General features: G+C 42.6%; 1 protein-coding gene across 6 annotated transcripts; it reads left to right on the top strand.

The window, feature by feature from the left end:
- Nucleotides 1-115: 115 nt before the first annotated feature.
- LOC110486704 (nucleolar transcription factor 1) lies at nt 116-24,738 on the top strand. Of its 6 annotated transcripts, none has more exons than XM_021558486.3 (22): nt 116-785; nt 1,647-1,745; nt 3,699-3,751; nt 3,926-4,098; nt 4,252-4,335; nt 4,516-4,671; nt 4,839-4,903; nt 13,009-13,135; nt 13,273-13,383; nt 13,505-13,638; nt 13,753-13,894; nt 13,998-14,039; nt 20,100-20,198; nt 20,401-20,556; nt 20,765-20,911; nt 21,017-21,127; nt 21,213-21,301; nt 21,409-21,598; nt 21,701-21,748; nt 21,876-21,944; nt 22,051-22,161; nt 22,275-24,738. In XM_021558486.3, the coding sequence occupies exons 3-22, from the start codon at nt 3,715-3,717 to the stop codon at nt 22,389-22,391; spliced, it is 2,208 nt and encodes a 735-aa protein (XP_021414161.1). In that variant the 5' UTR covers nt 116-785; nt 1,647-1,745; nt 3,699-3,714; the 3' UTR covers nt 22,392-24,738. The 6 variants fall into 6 exon arrangements, with proteins under 6 accessions (XP_021414161.1, XP_021414160.1, XP_090053113.1 ...); XM_021558485.3 differs by having other exon boundaries at nt 144-785; nt 3,699-3,775; XM_021558482.3 differs by lacking the exon at nt 116-785 and adding an exon at nt 953-1,319 and having other exon boundaries at nt 3,699-3,775.
- The last annotated feature ends 244 nt before the right edge of the window (nt 24,739-24,982 follow it).

Raw genomic sequence — 24,982 nt, forward strand, 5'->3', positions numbered from 1 at the left:
TCCACAGGAGCACCACTCCAACGCGGTTTAACGACGCTGTGAGCTCATTGGAAAGTCATTTGTTTCCAATGGATCTGGCTGTCTGGATTGGATGGCTGGATTACGCCCCCAAACTGACAAGGTGGAGTTGGAAGAAATTACATGAGTGAGAAAATTAAACCGTCAAATAGGCTACTCGACTTTGCAAATAGGAGCACCACTAAAAGTATAGGCCTATCCATGGAATACAATTCCAGTATCGTTTTCGCAATCTGTCAACAGAGTTAGCGCTGGCATGAATATATGTTTATGACACTTTTTTCTCTCAAAATGTTCAATAGGCCTTAACACTGCAGATTGTTATTAAAATGTTAGTTATTATGCTATAATTTGTGAAATTACTTTGATGTAACAACAGCTGACTAAAGTTCCACTTAGATATAGGCAGCTGACTGGGACAAATAACTTTGACTAAAGTATCGGTAGTCTAAAAGATTTGCACTCGCATATTGTCCTCGGTTGGCAATGGCGGGTCGGAGTGCTAAATGTGGAAAAATAGTATGGCTGTGGGTGATGCGTTCGCAAGCGGGGGAGAGATCGAAAATGCGGATGTCTTTGCTAAGAGAAATGGTCGGATCGAGAGAGCTACGCGTTGAGTGGAAGGAGAAAGCAAGTGAGATGGAGGCGGGGGGAAGTTCCCATCTCTGCGGGGACTGGAGCGCCTGTGCCCTGGACCGGCGGCGCAGTGCTGGCTAACATTCAACCCAACCCTTGTTCCACAACGAGCTCGACTCACGCTGAGACAGGTAAGGCTCACAGCCACCTCCGTCAATTCGACTGCTCAAAAGCTATATAAAACAAAATTATTTCCACAAACAATTTACGCTCAATATGGTTTATTTTCTCCCTTGAGTAATTTTAAAAGAACACCTCATCTTGAATGCCTTGTGTTAGCAAAACACTGACTGCTGTAGGGTAGACCATTCCGAGGTCGCCATACCCGAATTTCCTCTCCTTTACCACGGTTAAGAAATGCGAATTATAGGGTCTAAATAATATGGTATAAATTGAGAATTTGCATTGATTATGGACCACCGTCAATTTGGAATTTAATTCACCAATGTATCTTATTTTCTGCTAAAAATGGACTATTTCCGCGCCGAGACCTCCATGCGGTTGTTGACAGAACCAGCCGCCTCTCTGGTTAGCCATCATGGATCTCAGTTTAATATCTCACCGTGTGGGCTCGCCCTCTATCTCGCTTGACAACCATCATTGCCAACCTGAGAAAACCAGTCTTTGGTACTGTTATAGTTGCCTATGATCCTGGTGCGGGGCAGGTTAGTTGCACACCCAGGCTTACTTTAAACCCAATTTCTTGCTAAGCATGTAGTGCGCCATCTGAGCTTGTCACGGTCGGTATCCTAACTGACTCGCGCTTTGCCTGTAGCATGGCGGCTCTGGAACTATCCTCGCGCCAGTGAACCATTTGCAATCTCGGATGTACAAATATTTCATTCTGTGTGGTGTAAATTTGATACAATGTAACCGCGGATTGAAACCTTGTGAATGATGATAGATTGTAGTTATGTATCCTCATTTCAATTCTGAAGATTAGCGAAGATTGTTACCATTTATTTCCCTTTTTCTTCATTCGTGTGCCTCAGTCTTCAAGACTCATCCTCGCCACACGGCTACAAAACCTGGTTTACCCCGTGTTCAACAACAGCTGAAAGAAAAGTCGGGGTGGATAGAACCGTTTCACGGTGAGTTTGTTTATTTAAATCGTTGTTTTTCAAGAAACACAACAGTACATTTGTCTGTCTGAGATGAATGATTTTCTAAACATGATTCTCTTTCATGGAGACGAGGTCAGTGTTCGGGTCGCAGTCGTTTGGAACTGGATTTTTTCTTATGGGGTTATGCAAAACTAGTAACGTTATGCCGATACGTAATCTTTTGGACGATCAATTACAAATACATTTATCTAGTTAACGTTACCTGCAATATTGATGTAAATGTATATACAAAATAAAAACGTAAATCATGATCCATGGTGAATCCCCTGAAGTTAGCCAAGCTTTAGCTAGCTAGCATAAAAGTTGACTGGTCTGGTGGTGGTTTTCATATTTTAAATTTACAGTAGCTAGCTACTATAACTTTTTTTAACCTTAATTTATATATTTTCATTAGACTATTTTCGCAGGTGGCCACCGTGTTGGCTAACATATAGTTGTAAATTAATGGAAATCTGATGGTTGTTAACATAATATAGCTAGCTAGCTAGCGAGTTAGCAGCTAGCTAACCATTGCATTGAACCAAAGTAGTGCGGTTGCAGCTAGCTAGCGCGGTCGTTGGCTCGGTTGGAGTTTGTGGACCCCCCAAACCATCTTATCATATATATTAGATCATATATATTACTTTTACATTTCCCATAAACTGCGTTGATTTATTGGGACACTAGCTAACTATGTCCAACCACGGTTTTAAACGCATCATTAGACCAGCGATAATTGTATCCCCCTTTCGTGCGTACTATATCACCAAGAACGGGTAAACAACAGGCGGGGTGCTGACTGCAGAGTCGACATCACATATCCGAGATCGGTTACGCCTCGCGCAAGAATGTCCTGATTTTTCGAGTCTTTTTCGGTTTGATTATGGTCGCCCGCTTCGATACTAAAACGATTAAAGCATAGAAACGGGTCTCTGAGGGCTGTGCCCAACAATTTAATGTATTATAAAGCGTAATATGTATCCCTCTTTGGCCCCTCACAAAGTCGGCCGATAGAGATTTAAGGCGGAGGCAGGTTTCAATTCCAGCTCAATGTTGGTAGTGTGGCTTTGTCGAGTGGTTCATTTGGTAGTAATGTTCCCTGGCCACCATTCCCCTTCGTTGGTGACCGAAAGCAGATCTCCCGTCCATAGTCAGCTGGTTGCTTACAGCTGCCTCTAAACGTTCGCTTCCTCCTTCTGTGGAACCTCCCCACCACCACTCCGGGAAAATCCTCCATTACCGACCGACAGAAGACATGGTCGACAGAAAGCTAAATGAGTTGCTACTTTAATGTAGAATAAGCTAGCCTATTTTCCAAATCGACATAAAGAACATTACCAGTCGTAGCCTTCTGCGGAGTTATTTGAGATGTGAAACCGTCACAAGCTATAGCCTGTCTCACCGTGTAGCGTAAACGTTTAGGGGCGGTGTAATAAACATTAATAACCATCATGTCGAGGTCGATTTTAATTTCCAGGATTTTTAAAGGCTGGAATTTCTTACCTAATAGCATGTTTGGAATGATTAAAAGCAGTCGAATAATCTCTGTCCAATAAATCTTATTTTCAGTATCACATTTTACACACTTATTTTAATATGCAAGTCGATATACTAGTAGAATGATATACATTTTTAACCTCTAACCTATGCCATTTCAAATGTGTTTAACCTCCAAGCATAATTTTTTCAACATATTTCCTAATATCACAAGGTATAGATAGCATTGGCCAAAGTAGTTTTCTGTTACTTTCTCACATTTGCATGCATTAGGTGTATGCATAGGTAACTATTATGTATACTGTGTAGATTTGTTTTGCTGGCACAGTAGTGAGAGTAAATTGTTGGTAAGATTAACAATGACTCACTGCACCTTGTATATTATTCACAGCCATTAAAAGAAAGGGATAGTGTTTTATTGCGATCTGTTTTGTTTATGTGCAGGTTAAAGAAAGTACAGATGAATGGAGAAATGGACGCGTCCACTAAAGACCAAGGTGAGATCATAGTAGTCAATCAAGGTGAGATATAGTCACAACATGGAGCTACTTCCTTCCATCCCCTTCAGATTATTGTGCAAAATGGAGAGATTCATGATTTAAAAAAAACTTCAGCCAGGATAATGGTTGCAGGACAGACAAGCTGATGTGTGTGTCCTTGTGTGGCTATAGTGTGGACGCAGGACGACCTTCTGAATCTGCTAGAGGCCATGAAAGTCAATCTTCCCCAGAAGGACCTGGCCAAGTACAAGACGTCGGAGTCCCATCTGGACTGGGAGAAGGTGGCCTTCAACTCATTCACAGGAGAGATGTGCAAACAGAAGTGGAACGAGGTCTCCAAAGTGGTACGCCATGTCTCTATCATGCTATACTGTGGACTGGTGTATTGTGTATTTGAGAATAAAAGTGGATTTCCAACTCTTGTCATTTCAATATATACATACTGCATCTTGCCTTTGCAATGCGTTTTATGTTGTTGTTCTGTGTCTTTGGTTCAGATCCGCAAATTTCGCACATTAACAGAGCTGATTTTTGATGCCCAAGACTTCATCAAGAACCCTTATAAGGGCAAGAAGCTGAAGGTGAGCTGCATATCCTCTCTTTATGATAGACACTATCAGTTGATACTTTCACAGGTGACACATTATTTTCTTAGCAAATTCAGTCATCTGATGACTGATTTGACTGTCTTTTTGTGTAATTTTACTCATATTTGGTATTATTCTTTCAAATGTTCTTATTTTTTATTTTTCACTGAACAGAAGCATCCAGACTTCCCTAAAAAGCCCCTGACGCCATATTTCCGCTTCTTCATTGAGAAGAGGGCCAAGTATGCCAAGCTGCACCCTGAGATGAGCAACCTAGACCTCACCAAGATCCTCTCCATGAAGTACAGAGGGCTGCCTGACAAAAAGAAGGTCAGAAGCAGGGAGAGAGTGGGAAGGAAAGGAAGAGATTAAAGGGATGGATATAGTGACGTTTGGGATGGGGGGTAAATATGTTCTCCCTGGTAGATACAATTTATTTGAACTGAGTAATTTGCTGATGTTGCTCATGGTCGACTGACTTGTTTTTTTGACAACAGAAAAAATATCTAGAAGACTTCCAGAAAGACAAAGAAACGTTTGGGCACAGCATGTCAAAGTTCAGGTAAGGTTCAAATTTAGGTTATCTGCAACTGGAGTAAATCTATATTTGAAGGGGGGATTTCTCCATTGTGTTGAATGTGTTTTAATTTGCTTGATGAGTATGTTTATTTTTATTTAACCTTTATTTAACTAGGAAAGTCAGTCAAGAACAAATTGTTATTTACAATGACGGCCTACCAAAAGGCAAAAGGCTGGGATTAAAAATAAAATATAAATATAGGACAACACACACATCACGAAAAGAGACAAAATAACACTACATAAAGAGAGACCTAAGACCACAACATAGCAGGGCAGCAACACATGACAACACAGCATGGTAGCAACACAACATTATAACAACATGGTACAAACATTATTGGGCACCGACAACAGCCCGAACGGCATGAAGGTAGAGACAATAATACATCACACAAAGCAGCCACAACTGTCAGTAAGAGTGTCCGTGATTGAGTCTTTGAATGAAGAGTTTGAATAAACTGTCCAATTTAAGTGTTTGCTGCAGCTCGTTCCAGTCGCTAGTTACAGTGAACTGAGAAGAGGAGCAACCCAAGGATGTGTGTTCTTTGGGGACCTTTAACAGAATGTGACTGGCAGAACGGGTGTTGTATGTGGAGGATGAGGGCTGCAGTAGATATCTCAGATAGAGGGAGTGAGGCTAAAGAGGGTTTAATAAATAAGCATCAAACAGTGGGTCTTGCGATGGGTATACAGAGATGACCAGTTTACAGAGGAGTATAGAGTGCAGTGATGTGTTCTACGGATCACCCCAATCCACAAAAGTGGAGCCAAATTTCACCCCAATAACTGCTGTGGGATATGCATCAACAGAAACCTTGGGGAAATCCTCTGCGTTATCATTAACAGCAGACTCGTACGTTTCCTCAGTGAAAACAATGTACTGAGCAAATGTCAAATTGGCTTCTTACCATTATTATTGTACGACAGACCACGTATTCACCTTGCACACCCTAATTGACAAACAAAAAAACGAAAACAAAGGCATAGTCTTCTCATACCATGTTGATTTCAAAAGAGCCTTCGACTCAATTCGGCATGTGGGTCTGCTATACAAATTGATGGAAAGTGGTGTTGGGGGAAGGTAGACTGGTGGTTAGAGCGTTGGGCTAGTAACCGAAAGGTTGCTAGATCGAATCCCTGAGCTGACAAGGTGGAAAATCTGTCGTTCTGCCCCTGAACAAGGCAGTTAACCCACTGTTCCTAGGCCGTCATTGTAAATAAGAATTAGTTCATAACTGACTTGCCTAGTTAAATAATTGGTGGCAAATCTGATGGCTGAATGATAAAAAAAAAATCTAGCCGCTCGAGAGCACCCTTACCTGCCGATCTATAAATTAGGTCTCTGTAATCTAGCATGGTCCTCTGAATCGGGGTTAGTTTGGTAGCTGGGTGCGAAAGAGGGACGATTATGATTGAGGAAACCAGCCTGCAGATTTGATATGTGCTGCGATAAGGACAGTGTACCATCTAGCCATACTCCCAAGTACTCGTATGAGGTGACTACCTCAAGCTCTAAACCCTCAGAGGTAGTAATAATACCTGTGGGAAGAGGGGCATTCTTCTTACCAAACCACATAACCTTTGTTTTGGAGGTGTTCAGAACAAGGTAGAGAGTAGAGGTTTAATTAGGGCCGATTTTCAAGTTTTCATAACAATCGGTAATATGCATTTTTGGTCACCGATTATGGCCGATTACATTGCCCTCCATGAGGAGACTGCGTGGCAGGCTGACTACCTGTTATGTGAGTGCAGCAAGGAGCCAAGGTAAGGTGCTAGCTAGCATTAAACTTATCTTATAAAAAACAATAAATCTTAACATAATCACTAGTTAACTACACATGGTTGATGATATTATTAGTTTATCTAGCTTGTCCTGCGTTGCATATAATCGATACAGTGCCTGTTAATTTATCATTGAATCACAGCCTACTTCGCCAAACGGATGATTTAACAAGCGCATTCGTGAAAAAAGCACCGTCGTTGCACCAATGTGTACCTAACCATAAACATCAATGCCTTTCGTAAAATCAATACACAAGTATATATTCAAGTATATATTTTTAAACCTGCATATTTAGTTAATATTTCCTGCTAACATGAATTTCTTTTAACTAGGGAAATTGTGTCACTTCTCTTGCGTTCTGTGCAAGCAGAGTCAGGGTATATGCAGCAGTTTGGGCCGCCTGGCTCGTTGCGAACTGTGTGAAGACCATTTCTTCCTAACAAAGACCGTCATTAATTTGCCAGAATTGTACATAATGACTTAACACTGAAGGTTGTGCAATGTAACAGCAATATTTAGACTTAGGGATGCCACCCGTTTGATAACAGTTCCGTATTTCACTGGAAAAAAATTACATTTTGTTTTCTAAATTATAGTTTCCGGATTTGACCATGTTAATGACCTACGGCTCGTATTTCTGTGTTATTATAATTAAGTCTATGATTTGATAGAGCAGTCTGACTGAGTGGTGGTAGGCAGCAGCAGGTTCGTGCATTTGCCAGCAGCTCTTTGCTGTGCTTCAAGCATTGCGCTGTTTTTGACTTCAAGCCTATCAACTCCCGAGATTAGGCTGGCAATACTAAAGTACCTATTAGAACATCCAATAGTCAAAGGTATATGAAATACAAATGGTATAGATAGAAATAGTCCTATAATAACTACAACCTAAAACTTCTTACCTGGGAATATTGAAGACACATGTTAAAAAAGGAACCACCAGCTTTCATATGTTCGGAGCAAGGATCTTAAACTTTAGCTTTTTTACATGGCACATATTGCACTTTTACTTTCCTCTCCAACACTGTTTTTGCATTACTTAAACCAAATTGACCATGTTTCATTATTTATTTGAGACCAAATAGATTTTATTGATGTATTAAGTTAAAAATAAGTGTTCATTCAGTATTGTTGTAATGGTCATTATTGCATTTTTATATATATACATACATACACACACACACACACAGTGGGGAGAACAAGTATTTGATACACTGCTGATTTTGCAGGTTTTCCTACTTACAAAGCATGTAGAGGTCTGTCATTTTTTATCATAGGTACCACTTCAACTGTGAGAGACGGAATCTAAAACAAAAATCCAGAAAATCACATTGTATGATTTTTAAGTAATTAATTAGCATTTTATTGCATGACATAAATATTTGATACATCAGAAAAGCAGAACTTAATATTTGGTACAGAAACCTTTGTTTGCAATTACAGAGATCATACGTTTCCTGTAGTTCTTGACCAGGTTTGCACACACTGCAGCAGGGATTTTAACCCCCTTCTCCAGATCCTTCAGGTTTCGGGGCTGTCGCTGGACAATACAGACTTTCAGCTCCCTCCAAAGATTTTCTATTGGGTTCAGGTCTGGAGACTGGCTAGGCCACTCCAGGACCTTGAGATGCTTCTTACGGAGCCACTCCTTAGTTGCCCTGGCTGTGTGTTTCGGGTCGTTGTCATGCTGGAAGACCCAGCCACGACCCATCTTCAATGCTGTTACTGAGGGAAAGAGGTTGTTGGCCAAGATCTCGCGATACATGGCCCCATCCATCCTCCCCTCAATACGGTGCAGTCGTCCTGTCCTCTTTGCAGATAAGCATCCCCAAAGAATGATGTTTCCACCACGTGCTTCACGGTTGGGATGGCGTTCTTGGTGTTGTACTCATCCTTCTTCTTCCTCCAAACACGGCGAGCGGAGTTTAGACCAAAAAGCTCTAGTTTTGTCTCATCAGACCACATGACCTTCTCCCATTCCTCCTCTGGATCATCCAGGTGGTCATTGGCAAACTTCAGACAGGCCTGGACATGCGCTGGCTTGAGCAGGGGGACCTTGTGTGTGCTGCAGGATTTTAATCCATGACTGCGTAGAGTCTTACGAATGGTTTTCTTGTGGTCCCAGCTCTCAGACTGTGGTCCCAGCTCTCTTCAGGTCATTGACTAGGTCCTACCGTGTAGTTCTGGGCTGATCCCTCACCTTCCTCATGATCATTGATGCCCCACGAGGTGAGATCTTGCATGGAGCCCCAGGCCGAGGGTGATTGACCGTCATCTTGAACTTCTTCCATTTTCTAATAACTGCGCCAACAGTTGTTGCCTTCTCACCAAGCTGCTTGCCTATTGTCCTGTAGCTCATCCCAGCCTTGTGCAGGTCTACAATTTTATCCCTGATGTCCTTACACAATGGTCTTGGCCATTGTGGAGAGGTTGGAGTCTGTTTGATTGAGTGTGTGTGGACAGGTGTCTTTTATACAGGTAACGAGTTCAAACAGGCGCAGTTAATACAGGTAATGAGTGGAGAACAGGAGGTCTTCTTAAAGAAAAACTAACAGGTCTGTGAGAGTCAGAATTCTTACTGGTTGGTAGGTTATCAAATACTTATGTCATGCAATAAAATGCAAATTAATTACTTAAAAATCATACGATGTGATTTTAAAAATGTTTTGCCTTCGATTCCGTCTCTCACAGTTCAACTGTAACTATGATAAAATGACAGACCTCTACATGCTTTTTAAGTAGGAAACACTACTGGTTTTGCAGGTTATCAAATAATTGTTCTCCCCACTGTGTGTGTGTGTGTGTGTGCATATGTGTATATATATATATATATATATATATATATCTCTATCTCTATCTCGGCCGATTTAATCGGTATTTGCTTTTTTTGGTCCTCCAATAATTGGTATCAGCTTTTTTTGGTCCTCCAATAATCGGTATCGGCGTTGAAAAATCGGTCGACCTCTAGAGAGCTTGTTGGAAACTAAAGGAGAGCATTAGAGCCTAGAGCATTTAACACAAAATCTGGGGAGAGGCCAGCGGAGTATAAGACTATCATCTGCATATAAATGGATGAGAGAGCTTCTTACTGCCTGAGCTATGTTGTTGATGTAAATTGAGAAGAGCGTGCGGCCTAGGATCGAGCCTTGGGGTACTCCCTTGGTGACAGGCAGTGGCTGAGAGAGCAGATTTTTAAACTTTTATACACTGCACTCTTTGAGAGACAAAGTTAGCAAACCAGGCCAAAGACCCCTCAGAGACACCAATACTACTTAGCCAGCCCACAAGAATGGAATGGTCTACCGTATCAAAGCTTTGCTTAGAATTAAGTGCTATGGTGACATCATTGAGGACCTTTTTATGGTTGCAGTGACACATCCATAACCTGAGCTGAAACCAGATTGCATACCCGAGAGAATACTATAGACATTAAGAAAGCCAGTCAGTTGATTATTATAGTTTTCCCAACACTTTTGATAAACAGGGCAAAATAGAAATAGGCCTATAACAGTTTGGATCAGATTGATCTCCCCTTTAAATAAAGGATGAACCGTGAAAAGAGAGACAGGCTTGGCGATGATAGGGGCAGCAGGCCTAAAGAAGAAAGGGTCGAAACGATCTGACCCAGATGATTTTTGGGGTCAAGTTTAAGGAGCTCCTTCAGCACCTCGGACTCCGTGACTGCCTGCATGGAGAAACTTTGTTGTGGGGCAGAGGAAAAAGGGAGACGCATCAGAGATAGTCGCATTAGAAGGGGTGGGAGATGAGGAAATGTTGGACGGGCAAGGAGGCATGGCTGAGTCATAGGAATTCTGACTTAATGAAGTGGTGATTTAAAGAGCTCAGCCATGTGCGTCTTGTCAGTAACAACCACATCATCAACATTAAGGGACATGGGCAGCTGTGAGGAGGAGGGTTTATTCTCCAGGTCTTTAACTGTTTTCCAGAGCTTCTTGGGGGTTAGACCCATAGAGAGAGAACTGCTCCTTAAAGTAACTAACTTTGGCCTTCCAGATAGCCTGAGTGCACTTATTTCTCATTTGCCTGAACGAGAGCCCGTCAGCCTGAGTATGCGTGTGCCGAGCCTTTCGCCTAATGCAATTCTTGAGGTGGAGTAACTGCAAGATCACGTTTGGACCAGGTGCTGAACCTGTTTTTAATTCTAATTTTCTTTGTGTGCATGTTTGTTAACAATACCACTGAAAATATCAAAAAATAAGGTCCAAGCGTCTTCGACAGGGGATCAAGCAGATTATATACCATTTTAGAGGCCAGTGCATGAAGACTTGCTCATTTAAAGTTTTTTAGCAAGCGTCTATGACACATCAGGACAGGTTGTTTCACTGACCAGTCATTGCGAACACAGGCTGTAAAACATTAACATTAAGGCTGTGTTCATTAAGGTCATTACAGAAAACACCAGACTGATACCTATCAGGATTATTTGTGAGGATAACATTGAGGAGAGTAGCCTTTTCTGGGTGTTTGGAGTCATACCTTGTGGGATTGGTAATAATCTGAGAAAGATTTAGGGAGTCTCATTGCTTTAGGACATGGTCAGGTGGTTTAAGCATCTCTTAGGGCAGTTAGGGTACAGGCCGGTGCTGATGGAGGATGATAGCACCCAGCAACAGTCCAAAAAAAGCTATTTGAAAGTTTTAATGCTTAAAACCAGCAAATCAAATTGTTCGGAGACAGACAACCAAGCACTGAAGGTGATCCTTGGTAAAGATTGCCATTCCCCCACCTTTGGAAGATCCTGTATTGCCCAAAAAGGTTATAAGCAGAAAGGTTAACATCAGTATTCAAAACACTCTTCCTTAACCACGTCTCAGTAATGACTAACACATCTGGATTGGAGCTGTGAACCCACACTTTCAATTGATCCATTTTAGGTAATAAGCTTCTAGTGTTAACGTGCAGAAAACCCAGGCTTTTACAAGATCAGAAATCAGTGAAGCAGATAGCAGAGCACAAATCAGAATTGGGGCTAGCAACAGAGGACCCAGGCCAGGGTGTACATGCACATTTCCAGATGTCATCAACAGTAATACAATCAAGGCACGGCATAGCACAGGGAGAGCTCTGCAGTGCTGATTTATGACATCTGAATGTGCATCACATGGCAACAAGATCCTATTGTACAGCAATTCCATCAGGTAACATGAATGCAAAGCCGGCGAGAGGTGGTTAGAATAGGATGGAAGGTCAAAAGTCAGTGTAACCAATAGTCAGAGTCCCGAGTGTGGGAACAAACAGTCTGTCCCACGGTTTGGTAAAGAAAGTTTGTAATCAACAAAGCATGCAGGAGTCATGAGGCAAATAGAAAAATGCACAAGATAAAAAATGTGCCATTGTAAGTTCAGAGTCACTCGCCCCAACAGTGCGTGTGTGCTGGAGGCGAGCGAAATCTCAGGAGAGAGGGGAGTGTGGTGGGGGTACCTGTACCAGACAGGGGGAGACAGGACAGGGGGAGACAGGCCAGGGCAGACGGTGAACAGATCGCCAGGTGGAATCCAAGCAGCAGTGCAGCAGGCAACGGGAGTAGGTGTCACACCCACTTGGGAGAAGCTTTTATTTCTGGAGGCAGGTGAAAGCTCGGGAGGGGGAGGAGGAGACAGGCCAGGGCAGACGGTGAACAGATCGCCAGGTGGAATCCAAGCAGCAGTGCAGCAGGCAACAGGAGTAGGTGTCACACCCACTTGGGAGAAGCTTTTATTTCTGGAGGCAGATTTCTTGTATAAAATGCCAGTGAATGGTCTTTGAACAGCAGGAGGGGGCTTCAAAGGGCGCTTCAAAGATTCCTGCCACTTGTTGGGCCCAAAGGCCTCGACACCTTTTACTTCACACCTCAGTGCTAATTGAAGTTGTATTTGGTCTGTCCTTGCAAGCCTGGCAGCCTTAACTCAGCATTCAGTCCCCATAAAGTGAAATATCATTAATGTAGTTTTTTCTTATTGGCTTTCAAAATATCATCAGACCAAACACTACTCACTTAGTTCCAGGTTGGACGGTATCCTCAGGTCTCTACTGTTTGTTTGCTAGAGCCCCTCCATATAGCTTGGAAAAAGGAAACCTTGGTGGCAGTAATCTCTCCGGTTAATTTTGGTCAAAATTAGGGTTTCGGTTCGAAGACCACAGCATCTGTGGAGGATAGCATCCTGCATATGTCCCTGCCGAAAAATCAAAGTTTATCTAACTGCAAGTCTATCCTTTTGTAAAAAAAACATGTTGAAAAATGTGAGAGCTCACATGCAGCTGTCTCTCTCTCTCACAGTAGTCATTGGGTTTCTGTGTGACTATAGGGAGGACCATCCCGACCTGGTGGAGAGCATGGCAAAGAAAGGTTCTAATGTGCCAGAGAAACCCAGGACGCCTCAGCAGCTATGGTACAGTCACGAGAAGAAGGCCTTCCTCAAAACACACGCAGACGTGAGTTACGCTTTTCAGGACCGTTTGTTAGCACCTACAAAAACACAATGTTCACACTCAATGCTAACGTGCTAAAGTTGAACTATGTCCATCTGAAGTAACGTATATGTTCTTGAAACTATAATATCTGTTACTAGGCGACCACCAAAGACATTAAAGACAGTCTTGGGAAGCAGTGGACACAGCTGTCAGACAAAAAGAGACTCAAGTGGATTGCCAAGTCCCTGGAGATGCACAAAGCATATGAGGTGAGAGCATCCTCAAATATGAGGCACAAGACTCTGAAGATGGCCAAATTACTGCCTGACTTGGGTATTTCCAAGAGTGTTAATTGATTTTTAACCCGTGACCCCTGTTTGTTTTCCACAGGAGGTGATGAAGGGCTTCATTGAGACTCACCCAGAGCTCAACATGAGCAACGAGGACATCGTCAAGTCCACCCTTACCAAGGCTGAGAGACATCTGAAGGACAAATCTGATGGCAGGCCAGACAAACCACCCCCGTGAGTACTAATCCACACCAGCACACTTTTAATCTTACCACTGGGTGATCACACTGTTAACTGGACATGGTGACGAGGGTTGTGACCGTGTTGTGTATTCTGTGTGTGTTTTAGGAATGGTTACTCCATGTTCTGTGCTGAGTTGATGTCCAGTATGAAGGACGTGCCCAGTACAGAGCGCATGGTCATGTGCAGCCAGCAGTGGAAGCTGCTAAAACAGAACGAGAAGGACGGCTACCAGAAACGCTGCGAGCAGGTCTGTAATTCACTAGCAGGTGGACTGTTCACTCCAATGTTGACTTTTTGGACATACTGTCAGAAGTCCTAAGTGCTCAACTTTTCACAATTCTGTTTTTCAGAGAAAGAAAGAATACGAAGTCGAGATGAACCGGTTTCTTTGTGTAAGTTTGTTTTTCTACATGTATGTGTGTGTGTCTGTATACAGTTGAATTTGGACGTTTACATACACTGACACAGAACCCAAACTGGCTGCGCGCGTGTGCATAAATGAATTTTGTCCCCCCACACCAAACGTGATCACGACACGCAGGTTAAAATATCAAAACAAACTCTGAACCAATTACATTAATTTGGGGACAGGTCGAAAAGCATAAAACATGTATGGCAATTTAGCTAGCTTGCACTTGCTAGCTAATTTGTCCTATTTAGCTAGCTTACTGTTACTAGCTAATTTGTCCAGGGATATAAACATTGAGTTATTTTACCATAAATGCACAAGGTCCGCCACTCCGACAATTTAATCCACACATAAAACGGTCAACTGAATAATTTCTAGTCATCTCTCCTCCTTTCAGGCTTTTTCATCTTTAAACTTATATGGTGATTGGCATCTATTATTATCGTATTACCACGGCGACCGGCAACACAGTTCGTCTTTCAATCACCCACGTGGGTATAACCAATGAGGAGATGGCATGTGGGTACCTGCTTCTATAAGCCAGCAGCATTCCACCCTGCATCCAACTGCTGGCTTGCTTCTGAAGCTAACCAGGGTTGGTCCCTGGATGGGAGACCAGATGCTGCTGGAAGTGGTGTTGGAGGGCCAGTAGGGGGCACTCTTTCCTCTGGTCTAAAAAATATTCCAATGCCCCAGGGCAGTGATTGGGGACACTGCTCTGTGTAGGGTGCTGTCTTTCGGATGGGACGTTAAATGGGTGTCCTGACTCTCTGAGATCATTAAAGGTCCCATGGCACTTATCGTAAGAGTAGGGGTGTTAACCCCGGTGTCCTGGCTAAATACCCAAGCTGTCCCTCATACCATCATGGTCACCATACCATCATGGTCACCTAATCATCCCCAGCTCATTCATCCCCCTCCTCTCCCCTGTAACTATTCCCCCAGGTCGTTGCTGTAAATGAGAATGTGTTCTCAGTCAACTTACCTGGTACAATATATACAGTGGGGAGAACAAGTATTTGATACACAGCCGATTTTGTAGGTTTCCCTACTTACAAAGCATGTAGAGGTCTGTAATTTTTATCAAAGGTACACTTGAACTGTGAGAGATGGAATCTAAAACAAAAATCCTGAAAATCACATTGTATGATTTTAAAGTAATTAATTTGCATTTTATTGCATGACATAAGTATTTGATCACCTACCAACCAGTAAGAATTCCGGCTCTCACAGACCTGTTAGTTTTTCTTTAAGAAGCCCTCCTGTTCTCCACTCATTACCTGTATTAACTGCACCTGTTTGAACTCGTTACCTGTATAAAAGACACCTGTCCACACACTCAATCAAACAGACTCCAACCTCTCCACAATGGCCAGGACTAGAGAGCTGTGTAAGGACATCAGGGATAAAATTGTAGACCTGCACAAGGCTGGGGTGGGCTACAGGACAATAGGCAAGCAGCTTGGTGAGAAGGCAACAACTGTTGGCGCAATTATTAGAAAATGGAAGAAGTTCAAGATGACGGTCAATCACCCTCGGCCTGGGGCTCCATGCAAGATCTCGCCTTGTGGGGTATCAATGATCATGAGGAAGGTGAGGGATCAGCCCAGAACTACACGGCAGGACCTGGTCAATGACCTGAAGAGAGCTGGGACTACAGTCTCAAAGAAAATCATTCGTAAGACTACGCAGTCATGGATTAAAATCCTGCAGCGCACGCAAGGTCCCCCTGCTCAAGCCAGCGCATGTCCAGGCCCATCTGAAGTTTGCCAATGACCATCTGGATGATCCAGAGAAGGAATGGGAGAAGGTCATGTGGTCTGATGAGACAAAAATAGAGCTTTTTGGTCTAAACTCCACTCGCTGTGTTTGGAGGAAAAAGGAGGATGAGTTACAACCCCAAGAACACCATCCCAACCATGAAGCATGGAGGTGGAAACATCATTCTTTGGGGATGCTTATCTGCAAAGGGGACAGGACGACTGCACCGTATTGAGGGGAGGATGGATGGGGCCATGTATCACGAGATCTTGGCCAACGACCTCCTTCCCTCAGTAAGAGCATTGAAGATGGGTTGTGGCTGGGTCTTCCAGCATGACAACGACCCGAAACACACAGCCAGGGCAACTAAGGAGTGGCTCCGTAAGAAGCATCTCAAGGTCCTGGAGTGGCCTAGCCAGTCTCCAGACCTGAACCCAATAGAAAATCTTTGGAGGGAGCTGAAAGTCCGTATTGCCCAGCGACAGCCCCAAAACCTGAATGATCTGGAGAAGGTCTGTATGGAGGAGTGGGCCAAAATCCCTGCTGCAGTGTGTGCAAACCTGGTCAAGAACTACAGGGAACGTATGATCTCTGTAATTGCAAACAAAGGTTTCTGTACCAAATATTAAGTTCTGCTTTTCTGATGTATCAAATACTTATGTCATGCAATAAAATGCAAATTAATTACTTAAAAATCATACAGTGCCTTGCGAAAGTATTCGGCCCCCTTGAACTTTGCGACCTTTTGCCACATTTCAGGCTTCAAACATAAAGATATAAAACTGTATTTTTTGTGAAGAATCAACAACAAGTGGGACACAATCATGAAGTGGAACGACATTTATTGGATATTTCAAACTTTTTTAACAAATCAAAAATTGAAAAATTGGGCGTGCAAAATTATTCAGCCCCCTTAAGTTAATACTTTGTAGCGCCACCTTTTACTGCGATTACAGCTGTAAGTCACTTGGGGTATGTCTCTATCAGTTTTGCACATCGAGAGACTGACATTTTTTTCCATTCCTCCTTGCAAAACAGCTTGAGCTCAGTGAGGTTGGATGGAGAGCCTTTGTGAACAGCAGTTTTCAGTTCTTTCCAAAGATTCTCGATTGGATTCAGGTCTGGACTTTGACTTGGCCATTCTAACACCTGGATATGTTTATTTTTGAACCATTCCATTGTAGATTTTGCTTTATGTTTTGGATCATTGTCTTGTTGGAAGACAAATCTCCATCCCAGTCTCAGGTCTTTTGCAGACTCTTCTTCCAGAATGGTCCTGTATTTGGCTCCATCCATCTTCCCATCAATTTTAACCATCTTCCATGTCCCTGCTGAAGAAAAGCAGGCCCAAACCATGATGCTGCCACCACCATGTTTGACAGTGGGGATGGTGTGTTCAGCTGTGTTGCTTTTACGCCAAACATAACGTTTTGCATTGTTGCCAAAAAGTTCAATTTTGGTTTCATCTGACCAGAGCACCTTCTTCCACATGTTTGGTGTGTCTCCCAGGTGGCTTGTGGCAAACTTTAAACAACACTTTTTATGGATATCTTTAAGAAATGGCTTTCTTCTTGCCACTCTTCCATAAAGGCCAGATTTGTGCAATATACGACTGATTGTTGTCCTATGGACAGAGTCTCCCACCTCAGCTGTAGATCTCTGCAGTTCATCCAGAGTGATCATGGGCCTCTTGGCTGCATCTCTGATCAGTCTTCTCCTTGTATGAGCTGAACGTTTAGAGGGACGGCCAGGTCTTGGTAGATTTGCAGTGGTCTGATACTCCTTCCATTTCAATATTATCGCTTGCACAGTGCTCCTTGGGATGTTTAAAGCTTGGGAAATCTTTTTGTATCCAAATCCGGCTTTAAACTTCTTCACAACAGTATCTCGGACCTGCCTGGTGTGTTCCTTGTTCTTCATGATGCTCTCTGCGCTTTTAACGGACCTCTGAGACTATCACAGTGCAAGTGCATTTATACGGAGACTTGATTACACACAGGTGGATTGTATTTATCATCATTAGTCATTTAGGTCAACATTGGATCATTCAGAGATCCTCACTGAACTTCTGGAGAGAGTTTGTTGCACTGAAAGTAAAGGGGCTGAATAATTTTGCACGCCCAATTTTTCAGTTTTTGATTTGTTAAAAAAGTTTGAAATATCCAATAAATGTCGTTCCACTTCATGATTGTGTCCCACTTGTTGTTGATTCTTCACAAAAAAATACAGTTTTATATCTTTATGTTTGAAGCCTGAAATGTGGCAAAAGGTCGCAAAGTTCAAGGGGGCCGAATACTTTCGCAAGGCACTGTACAATGTGATCTTCTGGATTTTTGTTTTAGATTCCGTCTCTCAAAGTTGAAGTGTACCTATGATAAAAATGACAGACCTCTACATGCTTTGTAATTTGGAAACACTGACGATTTTGCAGGTTATCAAATACTTGTTCTCCCCACTGTATATATATATATTTTTTTAAACGAGGAGATGCAGGACTTGCAGCGCAATCTGCGTCAGAAATAGAAAGGACTTTTAGCCCTTGGCAACGGAAACGCTCGTTGACGCGCAATAATTAAATAACATAGATTTATACATTTATTTTGCAACGCTCGCGCACGCGACGCTTGCGGTGTAGTCAGGGTATTAGGTTGGACTCATTAATTTGTTTTTCAACCACTCCACAAATTTCTTGTTAACAAACTATAGTTTTGGCAAGTCGGTTAGGACATCTACTTTGCGCATGACACAAGTAATTTTTCCAACAATTGTTTACAGACAGATTATTTCACTTATAAATTCACTATCACAATTCCAGTGGTTCAGAAATGTACATACACTAAGTTGACTGTGACTTTAAACCACTTGGAGAATTCATGGCTTTAGAAGCTTCTGGTAGGCTATTTGACATAATTTGAGTCAATTGGAGGTGTACCTGTGGATGTATTTCAAGGCCTACCTTCAAACTCAGTGCCTCTTTGCTTGACATCATGGGAGAATCAAAAGAAATCAGCCAAGACCTCAGAAAAAAAGGTGTAGACCTCCACAAGTCTGGTTCATCCTTCAGAGCAATTTCCAAATGCCTGAAGGTACCACATTCATCTGTACAAACAATAGTATGCAAGTATAAACACCAAGGGACCACGCAGCCATCAAACCGCTCAGGAAGGAGACGCGTTCTGTCTCTTAGAGATGAATGTACTTTGGTGCGAAAAGTGCAAATCAATCCCAGAACAACAGCAAAGGACCGTGTGAAGATGCTGGAGGAAACCGGTACAAATGTATGTATATCCACAGTAAAACGAGTCCTATATTGACATAACCTGAAATGCTGCTCAGCAAGGAAGAAGCCACTACTCCAAATCCGCCATAACAAAGCCAGACTACGGTTTGCAACTGCACATGGGGACAAAGATCGTACTTTTTGGAGAAATGTCCGCTGGTCTGATGAAACAAAAATAACTGTTTGGCCACAATGACCATCGTTATGTTTGGAAGAAACGGGGAGGCTTGCAAGCCGAAGAACACCATACCAATCGTGAAGCACGGGGGTGGCAGCATGATGTTGTGGGGGTGCTTTGCTGCAGGAGGAACTGGTGCACTTCACAAAATAGATGGACTCATGAGGCTGGAAAATTATGTGGATATTTTGAAGCAACATTTCAAGACATCAGTCAGGAAGTTAAAACTTGGTTGCAAATGGGTCTTCCAAATCAATGATACCAAGCATGCTTCCAAAGTTGTGGCAGAATGGCTTAAGGACAACAAAGTCAAGGTATGGGAGTGGCCATCACAAAGCCCTGACCTCCTATAGAAAATTTGTGGGCAGAACTGAAATAGCGTGGAGGCCTGCAAACCTGACTCAGCTACACCAGCTCTGTCAGGAGGAATGGGCCAAAATTCACCCAACTTATTGTGGGAAGCTTATGGAAGGCTATCCAAAACATTTGACCCAAGTTAAACAATTTAAGGGCAATGCTACCAAATACTAATTGAGTGTATGTAAACTTCTGACCCACTTGGAATGTGATGAAAGAAATAAAAGCTGAAATAAATAATTCTCTCTACTATTATTCTGACATTTCACATTCTTAAAATAACGTGTTGATCCTAACTGACCTAAAACAGGGAATTTTTACTGGGATTAAATGTCAGGAATTGTGAAACTGAGTTTAAATGTATTTGTCTAAGGTGTATGTAAACATCCAACTTCAACTGTATCTAGTGAATGAGAGTAGAGGCAGTATGTATGTATGTATGTTATTTACTCAGTGTCTGTCTGCAGAGTATATCAGAGGAGGAGCAGCAGCGTGTGCTGGGGGAGCAGAAGATGATTGGCTTTAAGAAGGGTAGCGGGGGCAGCAAAAAGAAGAGCAGAGCAAAGGTAAGTCCCACAATCGTCAGTATCACTCACCTCATCAGTTCCACATATTTCACAATAACAATCATAAGGAAGTATGAAATGGAGATGACTGTAATTTTATCAATCTCAGACAAAATAGATATTGACTGTAGTATGCATTATTTCAGAGGGGGTCAATAAAGTTGTATTGAATTGAAAAAAGCTCTCATCGCTTACATTGCAGCCTAGCCCAGAGAAGCCCAAAAGGCCCATCTCGGCCATGTTCATCTTCTCTGAAGAGAAACGACCCAAGCTGCAGCAAGAGCGACCAGACCTGTCTGACAGTGAGCTCACCAGGCTGCTGGCACGCATGTGGAACGAGCTCTCAGATAAGAAGAAGGTACACATCCCAGTTTAATACACACTACCATAGTGCAGCTGAGGGAGGGTTCTGAGCAGTAAGATGCAGTATATAAATATCTATGGTATAGAATAAAATGCAGTACAATGCATGACCGCATCGGCTTGTGTCGCTGAAAGGGGATTTCTGGTTTCAGCCTCTACCTGTGATTGTTAGCTAAATAACTGACGTTGTCTTCCCCCTGTAGGAGAAGTACAAGCGCCTTGAGACGGTCCTGAAGGCAGAGTCTGTGAAGAAAGGACAAGAGGAGCGCAGCCAGCTGCCAGACACACCCAAGACTGCACAGGACATCTGGCAGCAGAGCGTCATAGGAGACTACCTGGCCAGGTTCAAGGTGGGTGACACAACTATGACCTTGGATCAGGACTGCCTTTTAAAGCATGTCAACTGCTTCTCCCCTTGTCCTGACTATCTACCTCATTCCTCCTGTGCTTTACAGAACGACCGGCCAAAAGCCCAGAAAGCCATGGAAGCCACTTGGAACACCATGGAGAAGAAGGAGAAAATCATGTGGATCAAGAAGGCAGCTGAGGACCAGAAACGATACGAGGTAAGTGGAATCCAATGTGTCAAAGGCAGAGGCCCCAGAAATGTAAGTGTCCATTGAGACTTACTGGCACTCTTTATGCTGACAGAGGGAGCTGAGTGAGATGCGCTCTCCTGCAACCATCATTGCCTCAGGGAAGAAGATGAAGTTTGACGGTGAACCCAAGAAACCCCCATCGTGAGTGTATTTCTGATGGAGTGCTTCTGTCTGTGTTTTTGCTAAATGTACTTTACTGTGTTCTTCTATAACTATATTGATCTAGTATTTGTAAACGTACCTTTCAGGAATGGCTACCAGAAGTTCTCTCAGGAGATGCTGTCTAACGGAGAGCTGAACCACCTCCCTATGAAGGAGCGCATGGGGGAGATCGGGGGCCGCTGGCAGAGGCAGCCCCAGAAGGAGAAGGACCGCTACAAAAAGATCGCTGAGGAGAAACAGAAGCTGTACAAAGTAGAGCTGGAGCGGTGGCTGGCGGTACGCCATCTTTGATTTGTTGCAGACACTAAGTGCATTGAACATCCTAGAAATTGTGTGCCTGTAATGACCTGACGAATTTAAATGTCCCTGCTTTCACAGAGCTTGTCCTCACAAGAAAGAAATGTGTACAAGGAGTACAACTCACAAGTAAGTCGTCCGTGCTATTCTATTATGCCTTAGAGTGAGTGTTACCACAAACTCTCCCTGTAGTTGCTGGCAAATTAACATGTAAACAAACTGAGTGTTAATCTTAATCTCCTATTGTCTTCCTCAGAAAAGAAAAACCCCAGTGAAACCAGGAGGCACTGCAGCCAAAGTTAAGGCCAAGGTAATCAAGAAGTCGGTAAGTCCCAGCTCTGTTCAGTTTATCATTACCACTCTACTTTTAATTTTACTACTCTGCTCTAAGTCAAACATCATTCATCTCTGACAATCAATCTTCCCCACAGGACACAGAGGACGAGGATGAAGATGACGAGGAGTTAGAGAAGGAGGCTGCCTCATCAGATAACGATTCGTCCAGTGCCGAGGACAGTGAGGAGGAAGATGATGATGACGATGTTAGTTTTCAGACTTGTGTGAAATTCATCATTGCTGTTGGAAATTATAATGGTGCCCTTGACTGACATGACATGAGGCTAATGTTCTTGTTGTGCGACACCTCTTCTTGTAGAATGAGGAAGACGACGATGATGATGATGAGGAGGCGGATGATAAAGAGAACAAGTCGGAGGGGAGTAGCAGCAGTGACTCGAGCTCAGTGGAGACATCGGACTCTGATTCAGACTGAAACTGGTCTATGGTGACCCAAGAGAGACTGAGCAGCGCTGAGCCAAGAGTTCAGGGAGCGCTGCTACTGTGCTGGCCCTGCTCTCCTCACAACCCACCACCAGAGGGAGCCATTTCCATTTCTCACTCGCTTTCTCTCTTCTGTGTTTCTTCATTGTTGTTCTGTACAAGGAGGGTGAAGACCCTAACACCACCACATCATGTCCTTCATCTGTTATTCCTCCAACCCTGCCTTGACCTGCTCCCCTGCCCAGCCCACACAGCGCTGGGTTCAGGTGGGGACATTTGGCTTCCTTTCTATATTCTGTGACTAATAGGTTTCTATTAGCTTTTTTGGGGGTGACTGTTGATTTTGGCCCCATCCTGTTTTGTCAGTGTCTGTCAGATGCTAGAGGCCACGGTTGTGAAGGGGGGAGTGGGGAGTTGTGAACAGGCCTCCGAGAGCCAAAGAACCTATTTGTCTGTGGGATTATTTTGGGGTGGGGGGTGCAGGGGACCAAATAATTGCACTCTTGAGAATGTTTCCTTTAGTCTTTTGTTCTTCAGCGCCTCTCAACTTTCTTCCTGCTCTCAATGTGTATGTTTTAATTATTAGGTTCTTAACGAGGTGGTATCTTCAGGAAAAATTAAGCCATTATGAATGTGTCTTGTTGTTGCTGGAAATTTAGAGGAGATGCATTCATCCACAGTTTTAGTTAGATTTGGATGCATTTAGTAAAATGGCTTTTACCTGTCTTTGACAGGTGTTCAAGTTCAAAGGTGACTGACAGTCTATTTATTTATGCTACATAGAAATGCGTCCAAGCTTTTTTGGGGGACAATTTCAAGGGTCTTTGTGGAACAAGTCCAAGACAATTCTGTTTGACTCATGTTGGTTCTCATGTTGATTTTTCAGTTTAGATTTGTTCATCCACTGGCCTGTTGAACAGAATAAATAATGAATGTTTCTTAGTGGTATCAAAGGAATATATCGTTTATCGATTAAGAGTTTTTGCTTGCCACTCTTACAGAGTAGTTATTTTTGCCCGGACTGCAGATATGAGATTTAATTCCAAACAGACTATGTTGTACAATTTAATATTGGTTTTGATTTCTTCCTTGAACCACTGTTTTACACTTCTATTTGATCTAAAGCTGATTTAATGAATTTGTTTTAATATTGTCGAGGGCTGTGGTCAGTTCCATTTGAAATCAGGGATAGATTGAAATGGATCCATTTAGTTCTTTTAAATAAAATAAAATTGACCCCAACCCTGATATTCTTTTAGTCGAAGTATCCCAAAAAAGCTTTGCACTTAATGTAAGCCTGTCCCATGCTTACTGTGGTCAACAGTCAACTGTTCAGCCCCTTCATGTGTTTGTGAGAGCGACTGCATTGGTGTGTGCTGTCTGCATCCTGTGTTTGACTGTGGCTTCGATTATCTACTCTTCTCCGTGTGTGTACTTCTCCACTGCCCAAGGATTAAAAAATATTTGCTTGGTGAGAGAATGGGCTAGACTGTGTTCCTAAAAATTTTTCTTACACCAGTTGCATGCTTTTAAATCCTTGAGGGGCAGTGAACGAGTTTGCACTTAGGGGAGAAGGGTACAGAACCCGACTGCAATCTGTGAAGGATGTATGTGCCTGTGTGGTGTAGGAGGCACTTCTCATCCCATTACAACACAAACACCTTGATGTAGATTTTTTAAATGCCCTTTTCTCAAAATGATTGAAGCCGAGTCATGTGTGGTCCTGTTGGTTACCAGCACAAGGACAGATACGTTAGACGACCCACTGGACTGGTTATGTCATAAGTTTAGCTTGTTTCCAGGGCAGTACAATGGGTTAACAATGGCCCCAATTTTAAATGGGACTGAGTTAGTCCATTTCTAAATCTCATAATTGTTGACTGAATAACACCAGCATGGTGGGCTATATATGATTTGGTGAAGGGAATGTGGGAAATGTTATGGAGGGTGGGATACTGGATATGGGAAAGGGATTTGTGGGATGGTGTTGCCAATGGGGATACAACATACATGTTGTATGGTATTTGTAAATATAGTTTTTTTTGTATTGTGTGGAATTACTTTGATTTGTAGTTTGATTTATTTGGCCAAGTCTTGTCAGTGGCTCCGTCGGAGGTGGGAGTCCATTGCTTGCAGGGGAAACGTTTTTGATTGTGTTTGTCCGTTTTAGTTATTATCTCTCCCCATGTTGGTTTCTTTGTATAAATGACTAAATGAGAACGGCTTTACAGATTTGTACTGCTGATCATTTGACACATTTTTGATGTTTTCTATAGCGGAGGGTGTTATGTCCCTGCTATTTAAGCATTTGGCAAATAAACTTGGTCTTTAATAAAGTATACATATTGCATTCATTCTTTTTTGCAAATGATTGTAGGTGTTATGTGATGGATGTTGAAGACAATTGCCTAATGATAATGGACCACCTCAAATATGTTCGAAATGCCGACCAAACAATAGTGTCCTAAATAAATTGATAAATTTGACTTTCATCAGATACTTACAACTAGATATATATATATATATATATATATATATATATATATATATATATATATACCCTAATCTGTGATTTGGTTGTTT

The sequence above is a fragment of the Oncorhynchus mykiss genome, chromosome 13 (assembly GCF_057628025.1).
Source record: "Oncorhynchus mykiss isolate SJ-2025 chromosome 13, ASM5762802v1, whole genome shotgun sequence".
Classification (NCBI taxonomy): domain Eukaryota; kingdom Metazoa; phylum Chordata; class Actinopteri; order Salmoniformes; family Salmonidae; genus Oncorhynchus; species Oncorhynchus mykiss.